General features: G+C 44.5%; 1 protein-coding gene across 1 annotated transcript in view; it reads right to left on the bottom strand.

Annotated features, from left to right (window-relative positions):
* LOC121379146 (testis-expressed protein 2-like) overlaps positions 1 to 21,678 on the bottom strand; it is a 57,901-nt gene that overhangs the window by 7,870 nt on the left and 28,353 nt on the right. The window contains exons 5-7 of the mRNA XM_041507631.1: positions 18,512 to 18,595; positions 10,103 to 10,315; positions 1,990 to 2,110 (exon numbers count right to left, since the gene is read on the bottom strand). Coding sequence (XP_041363565.1) covers positions 1,990 to 2,110; positions 10,103 to 10,315; positions 18,512 to 18,595 — 418 coding nt within the window. The remainder of the gene's footprint in view (positions 1 to 1,989; positions 2,111 to 10,102; positions 10,316 to 18,511; positions 18,596 to 21,678) is intronic.

Below are 21,678 nucleotides of genomic sequence, written 5' to 3'. Positions count from 1 at the left end.
TACTTGAGTTGTTACTAAGTATATCAAAGAGGCATGTTTTCATAAGCTTATGTACATTATATTCAATTTACTTATTCATTTCCTTTGAAGTTTTATAGCTTGTACAAGGTGTACATAACATATGGTACATAATAACACCATTTACAGACATAATGGAAGGTGTTGGTATAAAACAGTTAAGGAGAATATGATAATATGTGTACAGAACTCTATTTAAAACTAAGTAACCATAGATTCACACCTTCTTATTATTTTGTATAAATATTTTCCTAACTTACATACTTTGTTTACATTGCTAGTAGGTAATAACTGTATTACTTTAAAGATACATGTATATTGAAGGATGCTATAATAATGATTAATATATAATCATCAAAAAAGTGAAAGTTCATACAGTTTGAAACTTTAATCCTAGTGTAGTACTCACGGAAGTAATTATAAATTACGATTACATTAGCAATGTAATCGATTACAATTACGATTACATGGTATTCTCAAACAGAGTAATCGATTACGATTACATGAAAATATGTAATTGATTACGATTACTGATTACAATTACCCCACGTCTGGACTTGAGTACTCGAGGGTCAAACTCGACCCAGACCCAAGTACCCGACACTTACACTAGATGATTATGAGATGAAGTAAATAGCATTATGTATCTTAATTCCAGGGCTGAACATTGATGCCAAATCATGCCATTGTATTGCATTTAAAAAACGGTTAATATGTGCAGTGTTGAGACGGACGGACGGACGGCCAGTTTAAAAAGAGAAACTAGTGCATGATCATGTAATTTAAATGTAACTTATGTCGTTGATTATCTATTGCTGAAATTATTGTCTTATATTGATCATTATATTCCACCTTGGATGGGTACTCGAGTCCTGTGAACGGACTCGAATCTTGCTAGACTCGACCCGTGCCCGAGTACTCGTGGAGACCCTAGTAGTGTTACTTGAAATGTAAATAAACTAGAGAAAATCCACACCAAGAAGTAGTGTTATCTGAAATGTAAATGAATTGGAGAAAATCCACACCAAGAAGTAGTGTTATCTGAAATGTAAATGAATTGGAGAAAATCCACACCAAGAAGTAGTGTTATTTGAAATGTAAATGAATTGGAGAAAATCCACACCAAGAAGTAGTGTTATCTGAAATGTAAATGAACTAGAGAAAATCCACACCAAGAAGTAGTGTTATCTGAAATGTAAATAAACTAGAGAAAATCCACACCAAGAAGTAGTATCTGAAATGTAAATGAATTGAAGAAAATCCACATCAAGAAGTAGTGTTATCTGAAATGTAAATGAATTGGAGAAAATCCACACCAAGAAGTAGTGTTATCTGAAATGTAAATGAATTGGAGAAAATCCACACCAAGAAGTAGTGTTAACTGAAATGTAAATGAACTAGAGAAAACCCACACCAAGTAGTAAAGTTATCTGAAATGTAAATAAACTAGAGAAAATCGACACCAAGAAGTAGTGTTATCTGAAATGTTAATGAACTAGAGAAAATCCACACCAAGAAGTAGTGTTATCTGAAATGTAAATGAATTGGAGAAAATCCACACCAAGAAGTAGGGTTATGTGAAATGTTAATGAATTAGAGAAAATCCAATTCATGTAGTAGTGTTATCTAAAATGTAAATGAACTAGAGAAAATCCACAATGAGTAGTAATGTGTTATCTGAAATGCAAATAAAGCAGAGATAATCCACAATGAGTAGTAATGTGTTATCTGAAATGCAAATAAAGCAGAGATAATCCACAATGAGTAGTAATGTGTTATCTGAAATGCAAATAAAGCAGAGATAATCCACAATGAGTAGTAATGTGTTATCTGAAATGCAAATAAAGCAGAGATAATCCACAATGAGTAGTAATGTGTTAATTGAAATGCAAATAAAGCAGAGATAATCCACAATGAGTAGTAATGTGTTATCTGAAATGCAAACAAAGCAGAGATAATCCACATAATTACCTGAAACTCGAGGGAGAGTTTCTTCTCTATCCACTCCGTGATGTGAGTGATGGTCACCTCCCGTTCACCCACTTTAGGTTTGGCAACCAGCCACAGACGTGGGTTTCCACGGAAACCATACCTAAAATGTAGAAAACTTGGGAGTGTTTTCTCTTTTATAGAGATATTACCTGTCCCCAAACAAGTGCATTCCCCCCCCACGCTAGTGGACTGGTCCGAACATCCCAACTGCATGCTCCCTTGTAGATCTGGTCATAGCTTCCTTCTTTTTCACTAAGCGCATCACACGGATGACGGGAAGTGGGGAGGCTCAGGCAGGAATAAACCCTTGAGGACAGATAATATCTCTATAAAAGAGAAAACACTCCAAGTTTTCTCCATTTCTTTTCAATATTACCTGTCCTCAAACAAGTGCAGCATTCAACAGATGGTGGTGGGTACCAAAATCCGAAGATGCTCCTATAAACTCCCAAAGACCGAATGGAGACTCATCAGTGGAAGAATTAGGCCAAACTAAAGACCCCTCTTACAATTTTTGGGATGCCCATCACAGCCACCAGGGATGCCGGTAATAGGTAACCGCCCAACGTATTGGAGTGTTATTAAAAATAACTAGCAACAATATTGTATGGGTGCATCTTAAAAATAACTAGCAACAATATTGTATGGGTGCATCTGTCAGAACACCGAACTAAACAAGCCCCTGAATGTTTTCTGTCTAGTACACCAAAAACATGTTAGTTCAGTGAGAAAACAATTGGCCGAGAACAGTGCAAGGCAAAAGTAATCCAGACAAAAAATTCCAGCACCAGTGCATGTGTAAAGTGCAAAGAATAAAAAGTTGTAGCAAGTCCTCACCTGTGGATTCAGTAGACATCTCTGTGTGCAGCCTAGAATCCAACAGCAAGCCTCAATGGCAACGAGGACGGCTAGTGTTCACCAGTGTTTGGGCAGCAACCACAGGCCCCAGATGATGAAATCCCTCAACATCCTCAGATAATAGTTGGCAAATATGGAGTCCGTTGCCCAGAAACATCCAGTAATAATGTGCTGGATAGGAGTGTTGCAGTGCAAAGACATGGTGGCGGCCAGTGCACGCAGTTCATGCGGATTGGAGGCAGTAGGTGCAGGCAAATCTTCCTTGTGGTATGCAGACAGAATAGTCGATCTAATCCATGTAGCCACAGTGTTCTTGGTAATGTCTTTTAAATGCAACTGGTGATAAGAAAGGAACAACCTCGAATGGCGTTGGCGAAACGAGCGAGTCCTTTCAATATAGTGGTACAAAGCACGAACCGGACACAAAGCCAAGGCTTCAATATTGGCCGGACCCAGGATAGACAATAAGGCTTGGACCACATACGTTTGTGGCTGTTGATCAGGCAGCTGATTTTCAGCCACAAAATTCATGAGGAGACCCAAGGAAACCGATTGGCGTTCACGATGGAACCGAACCAGGTCCACATCGATCTCCAAAACTCTAGCAGCCATTGCGAACCCCAACAAGAAGACGGTCTTCCGAGTTAAAACTTCCAGGGAGGACTCTTCAATCGGCTCATATGGTGCAACCGTCAAGGATCTCAAAACCAGAGTCAAGTCCCACTTCGGAGGATGAAAGCATTGAACTTGATCTTCCAACTTAAAGCTCTTAACCATCTTATGAATTTCAGGGATGATGGAGAGCTTCGTTCCAATAGCCGGATAACGGACAGTAGCAATGACCGAGATGTAACCTGCAATCATCGAGCCTTTCAACTTCAATGACATCCGGACATCAGGAAGTCTGCCAGATGAGGTACTGGAATCTTCTGAGGCTTGATGTGTTGTCACAGACACCATCTATGAAAACACAGCCAACGGACATTATAGGCCGCCATAGTAGATGATCTATGAGCCTTCAGAATTGCCGCAGTCGACTGGATTTGGATGGTAGAGCTGAGATGTGGGGTGTCGCAGCAGATGGTCCCACTCTGGCAGAGGCAATGTATGTGGATCGGCGAGACTGAGTAGATCTGGAAACCACACCCGTAATGGCCACATGGGTGCGATCAGCAGCAGACGACATCGATATTGTTGAAACCGCTGTAACACTTGAGGCAGCAGGATCGGTGGTGGAAAGGCGTATGCGTCCATCTGATCCCAGCTGATGGCGAGAGCATCTAGGTCAAAGGCATCTGGATCTGGAACTGGTGAGACATAGACCCGAAGCTGATGGTTGAATTTCGTGGCAAACAGGTTGATGTTTGGAGTCCAGAGACGTTCGCACACCCAACAAAAGGCTTCTGGATGCAGCATCCACTCGGTTGACTGTAGGGATGACGGCCGGGATAGACTGTTTGCTAGGACATTGGAGACCCCTGGAATATGTCTTGCCCGAATCTGTAGAGGTACATTGTCCACCATAGCGTACAGACGATAAGTCATCTGGAGAAGACTGAGAGTGTGCCGCCTTGACGATTGATGTAAGCCGCCACGGTCACACTGTCGGTTGCCACCTTGAGAAACGCTGGTCCACTGCTGATGCTGGACTGAATCTTCATCCAACGGTCTAGTGGAACTTGTACAAGACCGCGATCGGAACGGAGACATGCACCGATGAATTGCAGATCCTGTGTAGGATGCAACCGGGATTTGTCGTGGTTAACAATCTGCCCCAGAGACTGTAGAAACTTCATGACAAAGTCGACATGATGAATGAGCTGAGCTTGGCTGTGATGTTTCAGCAGGCAGTCGTCCAGGTAAGGGTAAAAGTAAATACCCTTGCTGTGAAGGACCCGCAATATTGGAGCAGTGATCCTGGTAAACAGCCATGAAGCAACGGAGATCCCGAATGGCAGGACTGTCCATTCGTAATGGATTCCTTACAGTATGAACCTCAGGTATCGATAGCAGGTGGCATGGATTGGTACGTGAAGATAAGCGTCCTTCAGATCTTGCAAATCGAGCCAATCTTCTGGATGAACCACAGCAATGACATCTCGTACCGTCAACATCTTGAACGATGGAGGAGAATGGAGATAATGGCTGTTGAAGAAGGCCATGTTGTGGATCATCCACAGATCCGACGAGTTTTTCTTGAGAACCAGAAATATGTCTGAATAAAATCCCTGTGTGAGGTCGGACAGCGGAATGCTGCGGATGGCCCCATTCTCCAATATCTTGTTGACAGAATCTTGTAGAACCCGTACATGTGCGGCTGAGTGCAGTCGTTCTCGGGGCGTACGCATTAAGGGAGGGTCGGCAGACAATAGCAGGAGATATCCGTGTCTCAGGACTGTGGTGACATATTGGTCGTCGCATAATGTCTCCCAGGTCTTCCAAAACTGGCGAAGTTGGCCTCCGACAGTAGTCATTTCGATCGGTGTGACAGACACCGGAAGCGTCAAGTGTAAATCGTTGATCTGTGTCATGGTGTGGGGCGGTCGTAGGTCTTGTAAGCTGAAGCAATCTGAGGTTTGATGGCAGGCGTCAACGTCGAAACAGCTCACCTCTGGGGGCCCTGAAGACTTCTTGTCTGGCACCCGACGGGAAGAGTTCCCACGAAAGGAACCTCTCCAACGCTTGAAGGCAGGCTGTTCTTGCACTTGTTAGACTCCAGTGTAGTCATCAGTTGTAAGGCCTTCATCGTTGGCGGTGACGACATCAGACACCTTACCAGCAAATAACGTTGAGGAAGCCCATGGCTGCGTTAACAGTTCCTTTTTGCGTTGCGAATCTAACATCGATTTCTTCAAGAAAGCTTGTCGCCGATGGTGCGTGATCATCATTGACATGGATGTAATAAATGAAGTCAAGTATGCCAACATCTGGGCCAACTGTTGGAACAGGGAGTATTACCCGGAGTCAGAAACACATATAAGTACGATAACATGTACAAACAACACCATTGGGCCGTATCCATATTCAAGGCTTGCCGATCTGACAACTCTACAGAGGAAGACTTGCCCAACTGATGGACATCATCATCAAGCACCGGAGCCGCATCTTTAAATGGCATGTTGAACACTGGATAAGTTTGAGATGACCAATGTGGAAAGGCGACGAAAGACGCTGTGTCGTTAAAAGCCTTGTCCAAGACCTTGGCCACATCAGTCACCAAGGTCCTCGCTGCCAGCGAGCGAATGACGACATCCTCTGGAGGCACTTCTGGTGTACACCCGAACCAGAAAGCGAAGAGAAAAAGAAGGAGGCTATAGTCACATGACTGGATCTACAAGGGAGCATACAGTAGAAGATTTAGGCCATCCCATTCTCTGTTGGGATATTCGGACCAGTCCACTAGCGTGGGGGGGGGGGGGGGGGGGAAAGAGAGGAAATGCACTTGTTTGAGGACAGGTAATATTGAAAAGAAATATTTAAATATCATTATATTATAATACACAATACAAGTTATTTCCAATAAAAATGCAGGGGGGATGCTGATAAACTAGAGCCTGTTTGTCGGTGGGGCATGTTGGGTTGAGAAAATGCTGAGAAACCAGAGCCTATTTGTCGGTGGAGCATGTGGGGGTGGGGGAATGCTGAGAAACCAGAGCCTGTTTGTCTGTGGGGTGGGGGAATGTTAAGTAAACAGAGCCTGTCGGTGGGTGAAGGCAGGATGTTGATGGCGATGGGGTGGGCGAGATTGACTAACCAGAGCCTGTCTGTGGGTGAAGAGGGATGTTGATGGCGAGGGTGTGGGTGATGTTGACTAACCAGAGCCTGTCTGTGGGTGGTGGCAGGATGTTGATGGCGAGGGGGTGGGTGATGTTGACTAACCAGAGCCTGTCTGTGGGTGGTGGCAGGATGTTGATGGCGATGGGGGGTGGGTGATGTTGACTAACCAGAGCCTGTCTGTGGGTGGTGGCGGGATGTTGACAGTGAGGGGGTGGGTGATGTTGACTAACCAGAGCCTGTCTGTGGGTGAAGAGGGATGTTGATGGCGAGGGGTGGGTGATGTTGACTAACCAGAGCCTGTCTGTGGGTGAAGAGGGATGTTGATGGCGAGGGGTGGGTGATGTTGACTAACTAGAGCCTGTCTGTGGGTGGTGGTGGGAAGTTAATGGCGAGGGGGTGGGTGATGTTGACTAACTAGAGCCTGTCTGTGGGTGGTGGTGGGAAGTTAATGGCGAGGGGGTGGGTGATGTTGACTAACCAGAGCCTGTCTGTGGGTGGTGGTGGGATGTTGATGGTGAGGGGGTGGGTGATGTTGACTAACTAGAGCCTGTCTGTGGGTGGTGGTGGGAAGTTAATGGCGAGGGGATGGGTGATGTTGACTAACCAGAGCCTGTCTGTGGGTGGTGGCGGGATGTTGACAGTGAGGGGGTGGGTGATGTTGACTAACCAGAGCCTGTCTGTGGGTGAAGAGGGATGTTGATGGTGAGGGGTGGGTGATGTTGACTAACTAGAGCCTGTCTGTGGGTGGTGGTGGGAAGTTAATGGCGAGGGGGTGGGTGATGTTGACTAACCAGAGCCTGTCTGTGGGTGGTGGTGGGATGTTGATGGTGAGGGGGTGGGTGATGTTGACTAACCAGAGCCTGTCTGTGGGTGGTGGTGGGATGTTGATGGTGAGGGGGTGGGTGATGTTGACTAACCAGAGCCTGTCTGTAGGTGGTGGTGGGATGTTGATGGTGAGGGGGTGGGTGATGTTGACTAACTAGAACCTGTTTGTGGGTGGTGGCGGGATGTTGACAGTGAGGGGGTGGGTGATGTTGACTAACCAGAGCCTGTCTGTGGGTGAAGAGGGATGTTGATGGCGAGCGGTGGGTGATGTTGACTAACCAGAGCCTGTCTGTGGGTGAAGAGGGATGTTGATGGCGAGCGGTGGGTGATGTTGACTAACCAGAGCCTGTCTGTGGGTGAAGAGGGATGTTGATGGCGAGGGGTGGGTGATATTGACTAACCAGAGCCTGTCTGTGGGTGGTGGTGGGATGTTGATGGTGAGGGGGTGGGTGATGTTGACTAACCAGAGCCTGTCTGTGGGTGAAGAGGGATGTTGATGGCGAGCGGTGGGTGATGTTGACTAACCAGAGCCTGTCTGTGGGTGAAGAGGGATGTTGATGGCGAGCGGTGGGTGATGTTGACTAACCAGAGCCTGTCTGTGGGTGAAGAGGGATGTTGATGGCGAGGGGTGGGTGATATTGACTAACCAGAGCCTGTCTGTGGGTGGTGGCGGGATGTTGACAGTGAGGGGGTGGGTGATGTTGACTAACCAGAGCCTGTCTGTGGGTGAAGAGGGATATTGATGGTGAGGGGTGGGTGATGTTGACTAACTAGAGCCTGTCTGTGGGTGGTGGTGGGAAGTTAATGGCGAGGGGGTGGGTGATGTTGACTAACCAGAGCCTGTCTGTGGGTGGTGGTGGGATGTTGATGGTGAGGGGGTGGGTGATGTTGACTAACCAGAGCCTGTCTGTGGGTGGTGGTGGGATGTTGATGGTGAGGGGGTGGGTGATGTTGACTAACCAGAGCCTGTCTGTAGGTGGTGGTGGGATGTTGATGGTGAGGGGGTGGGTGATGTTGACTAACTAGAACCTGTTTGTGGGTGGTGGCGGGATGTTGACAGTGAGGGGGTGGGTGATGTTGACTAACCAGAGCCTGTCTGTGGGTGAAGAGGGATGTTGATGGCGAGCGGTGGGTGATGTTGACTAACCAGAGCCTGTCTGTGGGTGAAGAGGGATGTTGATGGCGAGCGGTGGGTGATGTTGACTAACCAGAGCCTGTCTGTGGGTGAAGAGGGATGTTGATGGCGAGGGGTGGGTGATATTGACTAACCAGAGCCTGTCTGTGGGTGGTGGTGGGATGTTGATGGTGAGGGGGTGGGTGATGTTGACTAACCAGAGCCTGTCTGTGGGTGAAGAGGGATGTTGATGGCGAGCGGTGGGTGATGTTGACTAACCAGAGCCTGTCTGTGGGTGAAGAGGGATGTTGATGGCGAGCGGTGGGTGATGTTGACTAACCAGAGCCTGTCTGTGGGTGAAGAGGGATGTTGATGGCGAGGGGTGGGTGATATTGACTAACCAGAGCCTGTCTGTGGGTGGTGGTGGGATGTTGATGGTGAGGGGGTGGGTGATGTTGACTAACCAGAGCCTGTCTGTGGGTGGTGGCGGGATGTTGACAGTGAGGGGATGGTATGTTGACTAACCAGAGCCTGTCTGTGGGTGAAGAGGGATGTTGATGGTGAGGGTAGGGGTATGTTGACTAACTAGAGCGTGTCTGTAGGTGAAGAGGGATGTCGATGGTGAGGGGGTGGGTGATGTTGACTAACTAGAGCCTGTCTGTGGGTGATGGTGGGATGTTGATGGCGAGGGTAGGGGTGATGTTGACTAACCAGAGCCTGTCTGTGGGTGGTGGTGGGATGTTGATGGTGAGGGGGTGGGTGATGTTGACTAACCAGAGCCTGTCTGTGGGTGGTGGTGGGATGTTGATGGTGAGGGGGTGGGTGATGTTGACTAACCAGAGCCTGTCTGTGGGTGGTGGCGGGATGTTGACAGTGAGGGGATGGTATGTTGACTAACCAGAGCCTGTCTGTGGGTGATGGTGGGATGTTAATGGCGAGGGGGTGGGTGATGTTGACTAACCAGAGCCTGTCTGTGGGTGGTGGTGGGATGTTAATGGCGAGGGGGTGGGTGATGTTGACTAACTAGAGCCTGTCTGTGGGTGGTGGTGGGATGTTGACGGCGAGGGTAGGGGTGATGTTGACTAACTAGAGCCTGTCTGTGGGTGGTGGTGGGATGTTGATGGTGAGGGGATGGGTGATGTTGACTAACTAGAGCCTGTCTGTGGGTGGCGGCGGGATGTTGACAATGAGGGTAGGGGTGATGTTGACTAACCAGAGCCTGTCTGTGGGTGGTGGCGGGATGTTGACAGTGAGGGGGTGGGTGATGTTGACTAACCAGAGCCTGTCGGTGGGTGAAGAGGAATGTTGACGGTGAAGGGTGGGTGATGTTGACGGCGAGGGTATGGGTGATGTTGACTAACCAGAGCCTGTCTGTGGGTGAAGAGGAATGTTGATGGCGAGTGGTGGGTGATGTTGACAGCGAAGGTGTGGGTGATGTTGACTAACCAGAGCCTGTCTGTGGGTGATGGCAAGGGGTGGGTGATGTTGACGGCGAGGGTGTGGGTGATGTTGACTAACCAGAGCCTGTCTGTGGGTGGCGGCGGGATGTTGACGGCGAGGGTGCCGATGAGGTTCTTCATCTCAACGGTGAGGATGAGCCGTGTGTTGGACACCTCCTGCATGGCCTTCTTCACGTACTTGTACTCAGTGGCGCGGTGGAAGTACTTCGACTGGGTCAGCCGGTCCAGGTAGTGCAGGAACTTCTTACTGGCTGTGCTGCCTGGCGGGCCGCTAACACACACAGACAGAAAACACGGTAAATCATGGGATAAACACAGACAGAAAACACAGTAAATCACAGGATAAACACACACAAACACAAAAAGGACCTTAAATTATAGGATAAACACACAGAAAACATGGTAAATCACGGGATAAATACACACAAAGACAGAAAGCACCTTAAATTATGGGATAAAAACACAGAAAACATGGTAAATCACGGAATAAATACACACAAACACAGAAAGCACCTTAAATTATAAGATAAACACACAGAAAACACGGTAAATCACGGAATAAATACACACGAACACAAAAAGGAACTTAAATCATGGGATAAACACACAAAAAACACATTAAATCACAGGATAAACACACACAAACACAGAAAGCACCTTAAATCATGGAATAAACACACACAAACACAGAAAACACCTAAATCACAGGATAAACACACACAAACACAGAAAGCACCTTAAATCATGGAATAAACACACAAAAACACAGAAAGCACTTTAAATCATGGGATAAACACACACAAACACAGAAAATACCTTAAATCATGGGATACACACAGAAAACACCATAAATCACAGGATAAACACACACAAACACAGAAAGCACCTTAAATCATGGGATAAACACACACAAACACAGAAACCACCATAAATCATGGGATAAACACACAGAAAACACGTCAAATCACAGGATAAACATACACAAACATAGAAAGCACCTTAAATCATGGGATAAACACACACAAACACAGAAAGCACCTTAAATCACGGGATAAACACACACAAACACAGAAAGCACCTTAAATCACGGGATAAACACACACAAACACAGAAAGCACCTTAAATCACAGGATAAACATACACAAACATAGAAAGCACCTTAAATCACGGGATAAACACACACAAACACAGAAAGCACCTTAAATCATGGGATAAACACACAGAAACACAGAAAGCACCTTAAATCATGGGATAAACACACAGAAACACAGAAAGCACCTTAAATCATGGGATAAACACACAGAAACACAGAAAGCACCTTAAATCATGGGATAAACACACACAAACACAGAAAGCACCTTAAATCATGGGATAAACACACACAAACACAGAAAGCACCTTAAATCACAGGATAAACATACACAAACACAGAAAGCACCTTAAATCACGGGATAAACACACACAAACACAGAAAGCACCTTAAATCATGGGATAAACACACAGAAACACAGAAAGCACCTTAAATCATGGGATAAACACACACAAACACAGAAAGCACCTTAAATCATGGGATAAACACACACAAACACAGAAAGCACCTTAAATCACAGGATAAACATACACAAACATAGAAAGCACCTTAAATCACGGGATAAACACACACAAACACAGAAAGCACCTTAAATCATGGGATAAACACACAGAAACACAGAAAGCACCTTAAATCATGGGATAAACACACAGAAACACAGAAAGCACCTTAAATCATGGGATAAACACACAGAAACACAGAAAGCACCTTAAATCATGGGATAAACAAACACAGAAAACAAGTTAAATCATGGGATAAACACACACAAATAATCAGAATAATTCAGATCACCAGGTCACATGTTTATAAATATGAAAGTTGGAAGTTGTACTGTTCATGCTGACTTAAATAAACTTTATAGGCGTGACTTTTGAAATGAAATTCTGATGTAATAAAGTTAAATAAAGTCTGTTTCTGACAAGAATGCATATATTAATAATTATAGTGTTGTGCTTCAACCAATTGAAAAATGTAGCAAAATAAATTCCCATCACCAAAATCAATTTTAAGATCTATTTTTTATTTACATCAGTGTTTTGAGAAATATGGTTCTTATAATATAATTGTAAATACATTTGAAGATCTATTCTTTATTTATATTTAATGTTTTGGAAAATATGGTTCTAATAGCTATTCGGATAGAGTGATATGAATCAAGTAATACGGACTGAGTGATATGGTCCGAGTGAAACGGACAAAGTGATACAGACAGAGTGATACGGATCGAGTGATACACACACAGTGATACAGATCGAGTGATACGCACAAAGTGATACAGATCGAGTGATATGCACAGAGTGATACGCACTGAGTGATACGCACAGAGTGATATGCACAGAGTGATACAGACTGAGTGATACACACTGAGTGATACAGATCGAGTGATACGCACAGAGTGATACACACTGAGTGATACGCACTGAGTGATACGCACTGAGTGATACGCACATAGTGATACAGATCGAGTGATACACACATAGTGATACGCTCAGAGTGATACAGATCGAGTGATACGCACAGTGATACGCACTGAGTGATACGCACAGAGTGATACACACAGAGTGATACGCACAGAGTGATACAGATCGAGTGATACGCACAGAGTGATACGCACTGAGTGATACACACTGAGTGATACGCACAGAGTGATACAGATCGAGTGATACGCACAGTGATACGCACTGAATGATACGCACAGAGTGATATGCACAGAGTGATACGCACAGAGTGATACACACTGAGTGATACAGATCGAGTGATACGCACAGAGTGATACGCACTGAGTGATACACACTGAGTGATACGCACAGAGTGATACGCACAGAGTGATACAGACTGAGTGATACGCACCGAGTGATACAGATCGAGTGATACACACAGTGATACAGATCGAGTGATACGCACTGAGTGATACGCACAGAGTGATACACACAGAGTGATACAGACTGAGTGATACGCACTGAGTGATACAGATCGAGTGATATGCACAGAGTGATACGCAATGAGTGATACACACTGAGTGATACACACTGAGTGATACGCACATAGTGATACAGATCGAGTAATACACACAGAGTGATACGCACTGAGTGATACACACAGAGTGATACACACTGAGTGATACGCACAGAGTGATACGCACATAGTGATACGGACTGAGTGATACGGACTGAGTGATACGCACAGAGTGATACGCACAGAGTGATACGCACAGAGTGATACGCACAGAGTGATACACACTGAGTGATACACACTGAGTGATACGCACATAGTGATACAGATCGAGTAATACACACAGAGTGATACGCACTGAGTGATACACACAGAGTGATACGCACTGAGTGATACGCACAGAGTGATACGCACAGAGTGATACGGACTGAGTGATACGGACTGAGTGATACGGACTGAGTGATACGCACATAGTGATACGCACAGAGCGATACGCACTGAGTGATACAGATCGAGTGATACGCACAGAGTGATACGCACTGAGTGATACACACTGAGTGATACACACAGAGTGATACGCACAGAGTGATACAGACTGAGTGATACGCACCGAGTGATACAGATCGAGTGATACGCACAGTGATACAGATCGAGTGATACGCACTGAGTGATACGCACAGAGCGATACACACAGAGTGATACAGACTGAGTGATACGCACTGAGTGATACAGATCGAGTGATATGCACAGTGATACGCACTGAGTGATACGCACATAGTGATACAGATCGAGTAATACACACAGAGTGATACGCACTGAGTGATACGCACAGAGTGATACACACTGAGTGATACGCACAGAGTGATACGCACAGAGTGATACGGACTGAGTGATACGGACTGAGTGATACGCACAGAGTGATACGCACAGAGTGATACACACAGAGTGATACACACTGAGTGATACACACTGAGTGATATGGACTGAGTGATACGCACAGAGTGATATGGACTGAGTAATATACGCACAGAGTGATACAGATCGAGTGATACGCACAGTGATACAGATCGAGTGATACGCACAGAGTGATACACACAGAGTGATACAGACTGAGTGATACGCACTGAGTGATACAGATCGAGTGATATGCACAGAGTGATACACACTGAGTGATACACACTGAGTGATACACACTGAGTGATACGCACATAGTGATACAGATCGAGTAATACACACAGAGTGATACGCACTGAGTGATACGCACTGAGTGATACACACTGAGTGATACGCACTGAGTGATACGCACATAGTGATACAGATCGAGTAATACACACAGAGTGATACGCACTGAGTGATACGCACAGAGTGATACGCACAGAGTGATACGCACTGAGTGATACAGATCGAGTGATACACACAGAGTGATACGCACTGAGTGATACACACTGAGTGATACGCACAGAGTGATACAGATCGAGTGATACGCACAGTGATACGCACTGAATGATACACACAGAGTGATACGCACAGAGTGATACGCACAGAGTGATACACACTGAGTGATACAGATCGAGTGATACGCACAGAGTGATACGCACTGAGTGATACACACTGAGTGATACGCACAGAGTGATACGCACAGAGTGATACAGACTGAGTGATACGCACCGAGTGATACAGATCGAGTGATACACACAGTGATACAGATCGAGTGATACGCACTGAGTGATACGCACAGAGTGATACACACAGAGTGATACAGACTGAGTGATACGCACTGAGTGATACAGATCGAGTGATATGCACAGAGTGATACAGATCGAGTGATATGCACAGAGTGATACGCAATGAGTGATACACACTGAGTGATACACACTGAGTGATACGCACATAGTGATACAGATCGAGTAATACGCACAGAGTGATACACACTGAGTGATACGCACAGAGTGATACGCACAGAGTGATACGCACATAGTGATACGGACTGAGTGATACGGACTGAGTGATACGCACAGAGTGATACACACAGAGTGATACGCACAGAGTGATACACACTGAGTGATACACACTGAGTGATACGCACATAGTGATACAGATCGAGTAATACACACAGAGTGATACGCACTGAGTGATACACACAGAGTGATACGCACTGAGTGATACGCACAGAGTGATACGCACAGAGTGATACGGACTGAGTGATACGGACTGAGTGATACGGACTGAGTGATACGCACATAGTGATACGCACAGAGTGATACGCACTGAGTGATACAGATCGAGTGATACGCACAGAGTGATACGCACTGAGTGATACACACTGAGTGATACGCACAGAGTGATATGCACAGAGTGATACAGACTGAGTGATACGCACCGAGTGATACAGATCGAGTGATACGCACAGTGATACAGATCGAGTGATACGCACTGAGTGATACGCACAGAGCGATACACACAGAGTGATACAGACTGAGTGATACGCACTGAGTGATACGCACAGAGTGATACACACTGAGTGATACGCACAGAGTGATACGCACAGAGTGATACGCACAGAGTGATACGGACTGAGTGATACGGACTGAGTGATACGCACAGAGTGATAAGCACAGAGTGATACACACAGAGTGATACACACTGAGTGATACACACTGAGTGATATGGACTGAGTGATACGCACAGAGTGATATGGACTGAGTAATATACGCACAGAGTGATACAGATCGAGTGATACGCACAGTGATACAGATCGAGTGATACGCACTGAGTGATACGCACAGAGTGATACACACAGAGTGATACAGACTGAGTGATACGCACTGAGTGATACAGATCGAGTGATATGCACAGAGTGATACACACTGAGTGATACACACTGAGTGATACACACTGAGTGATACGCACATAGTGATACAGATCGAGTAATACACACAGAGTGATACGCACTGAGTGATACACACTGAGTGATACGCACTGAGTGATACGCACATAGTGATACAGATCGAGTAATACACACAGAGTGATACGCACTGAGTGATACGCACAGAGTGATACACACTGAGTGATACGCACAGAGTGATACGCACAGAGTGATACGGACTGAGTGATACAGACTGAGTGATACGCACAGAGTGATACGCACAGAGTGATACACACAGAGTGATACACACTGAGTGATATGGACTGAGTGATACGCACAGAGTGATATGGACTGAGTAATATACGCACAGAGTGATACAGATCGAGTGATACGCACAGTGATACAGATCGAGTGATACGCACTGAGTGATACGCACAGAGTGATACACACAGAGTGATACAGACTGAGTGATACGCACTGAGTGATACAGATCGAGTGATATGCACAGTGATACACACTGAGTGATACACACTGAGTGATACACACTGAGTGATACGCACATAGTGATACAGATCGAGTAATACACACAGAGTGATACGCACTGAGTGATACACACTGAGTGATACACACTGAGTGATACACACTGAGTGATACGCACATAGTGATACAGATCGAGTAATACACACATAGTGATACGCACTGAGTGATACGCACTGAGTGATACACACTGAGTGATACGCACAGAGTGATACGCACAGAGTGATACGGACTGAGTGATATGGACTGAGTGATACGCACAGAGTGATACGCACAGAGTGATACACACAGAGTGATACACACTGAGTGATACACACTGAGTGATATGGACTGAGTGATACGCACAGAGTGATATGGACTGAGTAATATACGCACAGAGTGATACAGATCGAGTGATACGCACAGTGATACAGATCGAGTGATACACACTGAGTGATACGCACAGAGTGATACACACAGAGTGATACAGACTGAGTGATACGCACTGAGTGATACAGATCGAGTGATATGCACAGTGATACACACTGAGTGATACACACTGAGTAATACGCACATAGTGATACAGATCGAGTAATACACACAGAGTGATACGCACTGAGTGATACGCACAGAGTGATACACACTGAGTGATACGCACAGAGTGATACGCACAGAGTGATACGGACTGAGTGATACGGACTGAGTGATACGGACTGAGTGATACGCACAGAGTGATACGCACAGAGTGATACGCACAGAGTGATACGGACTGAGTGCTACACACAGAGTGATATGGACTGAGTGATACGCACAGAGTGATACGGACTGAGTGATACGGACCGAGTGTTATGGACAGTGATATGGACCGAGTGATATGGACCGAGTGATACGGACCGAGTGATATGGACAGTGATATGGACAGAGTGATACGGACCAAGTAATACGGACCGAATGATACGGACAGAGTGATACGCACTGAGTGATACGCACAGAGTGATACACATAGAGTGATACGCACAGAGTGATACGGACCGAGTAATATGTATTGAGTGATATGGACCGAGTGATACGGACTGAATGATACGGACTGAGTGATACGGACCGAGTGATACAGAGAGAGTGATACGGACCGAGATAAGGACTGAGTGATACGGACCAAGTGATACGGACCGAGACCGAGTGATATGGACAGAGTGATATGGACCAAGTAATACGGACTGAGTGATACGGAGAGAGTGATACGGACCGAGATACCGAATGATACGGACTGAGTGATACGGACCGAGAGATACGGAGAGAGTGATACGGACTGAGTTATACGGAGAGAGTGATACGGACCGAGATAAGGACTGAGTGATACGGACCAAGTGATACGGACCGAGTAATATGTATCGAGTGATACGGACCGAATGATATGGACCGAGTGATACGGACCAAGATAAGGACTGAGTGATACGGACTGAGTGATATGGATCGAGATATGGACTAAGCGATACCGACCGAGACCGAGTGATACGGACCAAGTAATACGGACCGAGTGATACGGACCGAGTGATACGGAGAGAGTGATACGGACCGAGATAAGGACCGAGTGATACGGAGAGAGTGATACAGACCGAGATACCGACTGAGTGATATGGACCCGAGTGATACGGACCGAGTGATACGGACTGAGTGATACGGAGAGAGTGATACGGACCGAGATAAGGACTGAGTGATATGGAGAGAGTGATACAGACTGAGATACCGAATGATACGGACTGAGTGATATGGACCGAGTGATACTGACTGAGTGATACGAACTGAGCGATATTGACCGAGTGATACGGACCGAGATATGGACCGAGTGATACGGACCATACCGAGTGATATGGACCGAGTGATACGGACTGAGTGATATGGACCGAGTGATACGGACAGTGATACGGACCGAGATATGGAGCGAGTGATACGGACCGAGATATGGACCGGACCGAGTGATATGGACCGAGTGATACGGACTGAGTGATATGGACCGAGTAATACGGACCGAGTAAACCAACCTGTCGTCTGTTGTCACCTGCTCGTCCTCCTCGTCAGTTGATGATTCAGCACTGTCCTCCTCGTTAGAGTCCGTCACAGCAGACCTGTCAACAGTAGAACAGAAAATATTATCATTATGACCCATCACGGCAGACCTGTCAACAGTAGAACAGAAAATATATGACCCATCACGGCAGACCTGTCAACAGTAGAACATAAAATATTATCATTATGACCCATCACGGCAGACCTGTCAACAATAGAAAAGAAAATATTATCATTATAATCCATCACGGCAGACCTGTCAACAATAGAACAGAAAATATTATCATTATAACCAATCACGGTAGACCTGTCAACAGTAGAACAGAAAATATTATCATTATAACCCATCACGGCAGACCTGTCAACAATAGAACAGAAAATATTATCATTATAACCACGGTAGACCTGTCAACAGTAGAACAGAAAATATTATCATTATAACCAATCATGGTAGACCTGTCAACAGTTGTCAAAAGTAGAACAGAAAATATTATCATTATAACTCATCACGGCAGACCTGTCAACAGTAGAACAGAAAATATTATCATTATAACCAATCACGGTAGACCTGTCAACAATAGAACAAAAAATATTATCATTATAACCCATCACAGCAGACCTGTCAACAATAGAACAGAAAATATTATCATTATAATCCATCACGGCAGACCTGTCAACAATAGAACAGAAAATCTTATCATTATAATCCATCACGGCAGACCTGTCAACAGCACAACAGAAAATATCATTAGAATCCATCACGGCAGACCTGTCAACTGTACAAAAGAAAATATTATTATAACCCATCACGTCAGACCTGTCAACAATAGAACAGAAAATAGTATCATTATAATCCTTCATGGCAGACCTGTCAACAGCATAACAGAAAATATCATTAAAATCCATCACGGCGACCTGTCAACTGTACAAAAGAAAATATCATTAGAATCCATCACGGCAGACCTATCAACAGTAGAACAGAAAATATTATCATTATAACTCATCACGGCAGACCTGTCAACAGTAGAACAGAAAATATTATCATTATAACCAATCACGGTAGACCTGTCAACAGTAGAACAGAAAATATTATCATTATAACCAATCACGGTAGACCTGTCAACAGAGGAACAGAAAATATTATCATTATAACCAATCACGGTAGACCTGTCAACAATAGAACAAAAAATATTATCATTATAACCCATCACAGCAGACCTGTCAACAATAGAACAGAAAATCTTATCATTATAATCCATCACGGCAGACCTGTCAGCAATAGAACAGAAAATCTTATCATTATAATCCATCACGGCAGACCTGTCAACAGCACAACAGAAAATATCATTAGAATCCATCACGGCAGACCTGTCAACTGTACAAAAGAAAATATTATTATAACCCATCACGTCAGACCTGTCAACAATAGAACAGAAAATATTATCATTATAATCCGTCATGGCAGACCTGTCAACAGCACAACCGAAAATATCATTAGAATCCATCACGGCAGACCTGTCAACTGTACAAAAGAAAATATCATTAGAATCCATCACGGCAGACCTGTCAACTGTAGAACAGAAAATATTATCATTATAACTCATCACGGCAGGCCTGTCAACAGTAGAACAGAAAATATTATCATTATAACCAATCACGGTAGACCTGTCAACAGTAGAACAGAAAATATTATCATTATAACCCATCACGGCAGACCTGTGAACAGTAGAACAGAAAATATCATTAGAATCCATCACGGCAGACCTGTCAACAATAGAACAGAAAATATTATCATTATAATCCATCACAGCAGACCTATCAACAGTAGAACAGAAAATATCATTAGAATCCATCACGGCAGACCTATCAACAATAGAACAGAAAACATTATCATTATAATCCATCACGGCAGACCTGTCAACAGTAGAACAGAAAATATCATTAGAATCCATCACGGCAGACCTATCAACAGTAGAACAGAAAATATCATTAAAATCCATCACGGCAGACCTATCAACTGTACAACAGAAAATATCATTAGAATCCACCACGGCAGACCTATCAACAGTAGAACAGAAAATATCATTAGAATCCACCACGGCAGACCTATCAACTGTACAACAAAAAATATCATTAGAATCCATCACGGCAGACCTATCAACTGTACAACAGAAAATATCATTAGAATCCATCACATCAGACCTGTTAACAGTAGAACAGAAAATATTATCATTATAATCCATCACAGCAGACCTGTCAACAACACAACAGAAAATATCATTAGAATCCATCACGGCAGACCTGTCAACTGTACAACAGAAAATATCATTAGAATCCATCACGGCAGACCTATCAACTGTACAACAGAAAATATCATTAGAATCCATCACATCAGACCTGTTAACAGTAGAACAGAAAATATTATCATTATAATCCATCACAGCAGACCTGTCAACAGCACAACAGAAAATATCATTAGAATCCATCACGGCAGACCTGTCAACTGTACAAAAGAAAATATCATTAGAATCCATCACGGCAGACCTATCAACAACACAACAGAAAATATCATTAGAATCCATCACGGCAGACCTATCAACAACACAACAGAAAATATCATTAGAATCCATCACGGCAGACCTATCAACAACACAACAGAAAATATCATTAGAATCCATCACGGCAGACCTGTCAACTGTACAAAAGAAAATATTAGAATCCATCACGGCAGACCTGTCAACTGTACAAAAGAAAATATCATTAGAATCTGTCACGGCAGACCTGTCAACTGCACAACAGAAAATATCATTAGAATCCGTTACAGCAGACATATCAACTGTACAACAGTAAATATCATTAGAATCCATCACGGCAGACCTGTCAACTGTACAAAAGAAAATATCATTAGAATCCATCACGGCAGACCTGTCAACTGTAGAACAGAAAATATTATCATTATAACTCATCACGGCAGGCCTGTCAACAGTAGAACAGAAAATATTATCATTATAACCAATCACGGTAGACCTGTCAACAGTAGAACAGAAAATATTATCATTATAACCCATCACGGCAGACCTGTGAACAGTAGAACAGAAAACATTATCATTATAATCCATCACGGCAGACCTGTCAACAGTAG

The sequence above is a fragment of the Gigantopelta aegis genome, chromosome 8, assembly GCF_016097555.1.
Source record: "Gigantopelta aegis isolate Gae_Host chromosome 8, Gae_host_genome, whole genome shotgun sequence".
Classification (NCBI taxonomy): domain Eukaryota; kingdom Metazoa; phylum Mollusca; class Gastropoda; order Neomphalida; family Peltospiridae; genus Gigantopelta; species Gigantopelta aegis.
This window is presented reverse-complemented; position numbering and strand designations above follow the sequence as displayed.